A 5,365-nucleotide genomic window follows, 5' to 3' on the forward strand; every position below is an offset into this window, starting at 1 on the left:
AAAGCATGCACTGTTACAACGCACTTTGAAAAATTATGCACTTTGGAAAAATTTTTCAAAGTGCGTTACAATTTGGGACCAAGCTAACGCACTTTGATTTTTTTTTTCAAAGTGCGTTAATATCGACCATATTAACGCACTTTGAAAAAAAATGTAAAGATTGATCAATATCCTGGTTTGATAACTTTTTTTATGATAAAGTCACTGTAGGACCTGAGATATTGACGTTTTAAATATTTAAGGTTTTGATAAAATAAAAGGGAAAATTAAAGGGTCTTGAAAAAAAGAGTGACTATTGTTTAAGTTCATTATTCGTTTCTTTTTTTTTTTAATTCTAGTCTTTGATAAGTAGATGTAAAGGTGTATATGGGGCACTAACATAGGACAGCTTAAAGCAACTTAGCATTTATCATAATAAAAAGGGGCCAATTTGATTGTTCAAAACTATGAAAATTCTTTCTCTCTCAAATGTTTTACTGTACTTAAAAATTTCTAGTTTTCATCTGTTTAAATTAACTCATTTATTATTGATAGAATTCAACGTCATACCAGTTAGGTAAATACATAATTATATGAATGCTTTGAGTATAGCATAGACATCGAGACTGGGCGAAGGGCCAGGGGAGGGGATGGGGGGCTAAGCCCCCCCCACTTATTTTGGATAGATATATACATCGTATAGCAGTGAAAATGCAGCGTACCCTTTTTAGGTTTATTGCTCCCCTCCCCCGTTTGTTACCGACACCTATGTATTGAAAAGATAAAGATTTGGACTTATGGATCTTATACCCGTCTTCTCCTCTTTTCGACGGGAGTAGAATAAATTCATTTTCAAGGTTAGGATAAGGCTTAGTTTTTTGAAAGATAAATAACAAATAAAATCTTTCCATGACTAAAATATGATTTTTTTTTCAAAGTGCGTTAAGTGTCTCCGTGGTGAAATATATTGATGTTGACTCTTAACGCACTTTGAAAAAAAATTTCAAAGTGCGTTGAGTTGGTCCCAGATCTAACGCACTTTGAAAATTTTTTTTCAAAGTGCGTTGATTTTGTCCCAATTTTAACGCACTTTGAAATTTTTTTTCAAAGCTGCGTAATTTTTTCAAAGTGCGTTGCCACAATGCACTGCCCATAGAAATAAATGTAAAATGATAAGTGCAATATGTAAAAATGATCGAAATTTTTTTTGTGGAACATTTTTATTTGATAACATCTTCGAAATGCTCCCATCAGGCGCGGATCCAGGAATTGAGGTTAGAGGGGGCGCCAAAAGTAGGCAAGGGGTCTGAGGCCCCCAGTATGTCCAGGGCAAAGCCATGGGGGGGGGGGGCAGGGGGCGAAGCCCCCGGAAGCTCATGGATTCTAGAGATTTAGTAGGGTAAAAATGAGGTCTACCAAGTATACATATTTACATTGTCTAGACTAAACTGTGATTTACATTAACTTTGACAATTTTAGGGGGGCGCGCGCCGGGTGCACCCCCTTAAATCCACCACTGCCCATGCCGGAAAATATATATCGGACTGTTCATTTATTATAGGTACAAAATATATATGGCCTTACACATTGAATATCTTAAGCATTCTGTGATTTCAATTTCGAGTGAATATAAGAGATTAATAGAATCATTGAACACATATAGTTTAAAATATTTCTGTGTAGCGATTGCATCTTCTGAAATAACTGAACTTTACAGTTTTAGTATCATATAACACCTAAGTTACTGTTACCTTATGAACATTCATGTGCAATTTAGGCGTAAATTAGCGTAAACTGCTCCTATCTGGGTTATACCAGTTTATTAATAAAAATCATTCTTTATTAATATTTAATTTTCCATTTCTATGTTTTCTCCTTGATATTGAACGACAAATTATTTAAAATAATTAATATTTAATTTTGTATTTGCATAAATGAAAAAAGGTGAAATGTTCCTGACAATGCATGTTTAATGCTTTTTACATTTTTTAATCAAAATGTGCTTTCATATATAATTTATCTATTGCGACCCAAACCGAAACTACCACAATGCATTTCGTCGACAAATAAACGCCCTTTCAAAGGTAAGCCTAAAGATTATGATGGCCGAAGGTACATGTAAAGAAAAAAGTCCCGTCTACAGTTGTCCAGTTTGTTTGGAAAAAATAACCAGACCAAAATGCCTCCCTTGTTTACATAATTTTTGTGAACAATGCCTGCAGACCTATATATCAAGGACTGCCATTGGGAAAGATCCAGAGAAGTTTGATTTTGAATGCCCGTTATGCCGTCGAGTGACAGGTCGACCGGAACCAGGGATTTCCGTAGATGATTGGGCAAAGCATTTTCCTACCGACATATTGATCAACTCCTTAATGGAATCGAATGATAAAGAAAAAGATAAATTATGTGCCATTTGTATACGTGATAACAAGGAAAGTAAGGCGGAGTCCTGGTGCCATGACTGTGCAGAGGCTATATGTGCATCCTGTAAGCATCTCCATCAGATAGTTGCTCAACTTCGGAAACACAAAATTTTAACGTTACCTCTTGATGGGAAAGACGACCAGTTTAATTTCCCGGAACTAGACGAACCCTGCCATTTGCATCAAGGCAAATATGTAGAAGTTTTTTGTTTGGATCACGAAACTCTTTGCTGTAGCGTTTGCTTTGCAACGCAGCATAGACATTGCGAACGTGTGGAAGCTTTGGACGAAGTTTCTAAAAATATGCCGAATTCAGTTGTGGAATGGAATATTGACGCTCTTTCAAAACTCGCAAAGATTATAGAAGAAACTGCAGAACATAAAGAAAATGAAATATTGCGCAACAATGCCAAAAAGGAAGAAATTCTGAAAAATGTATCCACAGAAATTGCAAATATCAAAACTAAACTTGATGACTTACAGCAACAGTTTGAAAAATCCTTCTTGAAGAAGCATGAAGATATTGAAGAGAAACTCAAACAATGCATTTTGGACATGAAGCAGTATCTATTAACTGTCAAAAACGGAAGAACCCTTCTTTCTGCAGTTCGAAAAAGGGACTCAAGTAAGCAAACGTTTCTGTGCTCATTAAAGATATTAAGAGATGTAGATGAACAGTTTGAACATTACAAAACCAGAAATTCAGAGGATGAAGAGTATGATTATGAACATGATCACACAACAATACTGAAACAGATTTATGAGCATGATAAAATAAACGAGGTCAAGTTTCCAACAAGACCATCAGGGAATATTTGGAATTTTTCAAAGTATTTTTCAGCCTTCCCGATCTTTGAGAACATGGATAAAGACAAGACTGCAGCAAGTTTTGAGAACTTACAAAAACCGTTATCTTTAAAAGCAGTGAAGAAATCAGAATTTAAACTCCCTACTCCAGCACAACAAGTAATATTTGTAAACAATGAAACACTTGCGATGATCTCTTCGTCAAATTCTCTGCTATTCTACAACCCATCCGATGGAACTTCAATGCCATGTAATCTTCCATTGGAAATGGCGGGAAAACCCTTGTTAAGTTCTGGACTAACCAGAGATACTATGTACGTCAGCTGCTTGTCCAAAATTCAGAAGTTTAAGATAAAAACCTTGAAAAAATCAGTCAGTGCTAAGTGTGTCAGAGAAATAGATTTGAAGCAAGATTTTTGCGTTTTTGGTGTAGATGAGGAACAAAATAGAATCGTAACAGCATCAAAAACCCATGTGACTATCTTTTCATTCTCGCCTGTTTTATCAGTTATTAACACGATCATCTTCGAGAATCCACAAATGTGCCCTGTAATGGCTCTGTCGAAGACCTTTGACCGACTTGCTATTCTGGCAGGGAAAAATGAGGTTATTTGTTTCTCAATCACTGGAGAGGAAATATTTCGATTTCAACAGAAAGACGCAGAGAAACTTCAATGTTTGTCATTTGATGCACAAAATAATGTATACACATTGTGTTGGAAATATCCAAGCTGCGAAAAGTTTGTTGCAGATCATTCTTGTTATTATGATCGTTATAAAGACGGAAAACATGATTATTCTCTGTTTCCAGCAGGCGCTGTTTGTAATTATTGTGAAACAAATGTCTATGGAAATTGCGTAAATTGTGAAGAACCAGCCCAAGCACATCTTCATCTGCAAAATAACGAAGTTCTTCAAATTTTGCATGACGGTAGTAGTAGTCGATGTTTTATATCAGATTGTCCCGGAGCAATTTTAATTTTTTTCAATCAAGTATATGATGACGTTTTCATTGCTGATGAAAAGAAATGTGCTGTCTACACTGTTCAAAGCTGATACTCTTTTTTAAATCTACATTTGTTCATATGCATTGTGAATTTAAATCTATGGGGATCTTTTTAATTTGAATTGTTTTTATATGCACACTATATTTGGGGGAAATAAAACTTTTAAACTACATTATCACATTTTAAATTGTTGTAGATAAATACCCGGGTAATATTTTTTCTCTTATTTTGAAGTTATATAGATTTTGAAATTGTAAAGAGAGCCATGCAGATCTTTTGCCTGAGGTATAAAACCAGTCGAAAGTTGGTGAACTTTATAAACCGCATACAACACCTTGTAAAATACTTGTATGGGATTTGTCGTCCATTATATGTTGTACTTATCCAGAGAGGTTAGAAAATAATTTCGAACTAAAATATCTATACTAAAATACATGATGTAAATATATGAAATATTAGTGAAACTATTGTAATATAAATATTCTGAAATTTATTCATAGAAGAGTAGAAATATTCTACTGACAAATTAAAGAGAACTATATGCTTTCTAAAATTAGGGTTACCACTTTTTGGAAGGTATTTGCTGTCTAATAAACTACATCATAACTTTGTTTGAAGTTTGAAACTTTCATTGACATCGAAGATTAATGTAAAGATAAAGTAATGTGATAAATATGTAGTAAAGTTAATTATAACCTAACCACTCTCTTAAATGTATGAGGATATAATTAGATTTGTTTGTTAGATGTGTTACGTACATGATGCTATAAAAAATGTAGAGTCAGTAAACCAATAAATTTTAATTAAAGTCACATAATGAGTTAAAATCATGTGTTTCTTTTAAGATATCTGTATCATACAGTCAAAGATATTTGAAAATTATGAGTATAACGAAAATTGTATTGTATACTGTTTAACGTCCCTCTCCAGAATATTTCACTGATATAGAGACGTCAACATTACCGGTGAAGGCCTATGCTTGGCACTTACGGCGTTTGAGATTGTGCCACACCTGCTGTGACACGGGGCCTCGGTTTATACGGTCTCATCTGCATCCGAAGGACCGCCCCATTTAGTCGCTTTTTAAGACAAGCAAGGGGGTACTGCAGAGGGCCTATACTAACCCGGATCCCCACACGAGGGGCG

General features: G+C 34.8%; 1 protein-coding gene across 1 annotated transcript; it reads left to right on the forward strand.

Annotated features, from left to right (window-relative positions):
* The first annotated feature begins 2,354 nt into the window (after positions 1-2,354).
* LOC134231689 (uncharacterized) lies at positions 2,355-4,268 on the forward strand. The gene has a single exon (XM_062713666.1). The coding sequence runs from the start codon at positions 2,355-2,357 to the stop codon at positions 4,266-4,268; it is 1,914 nt and encodes a 637-aa protein (XP_062569650.1).
* The last annotated feature ends 1,097 nt before the right edge of the window (positions 4,269-5,365 follow it).

Source organism: Saccostrea cucullata, unplaced genomic scaffold (assembly GCF_032062105.1).
Source record: "Saccostrea cucullata isolate Sc308-1 unplaced genomic scaffold, CSIRO_AGI_Scuc_v1 ctg14533, whole genome shotgun sequence".
Taxonomy (NCBI): domain Eukaryota; kingdom Metazoa; phylum Mollusca; class Bivalvia; order Ostreida; family Ostreidae; genus Saccostrea; species Saccostrea cuccullata.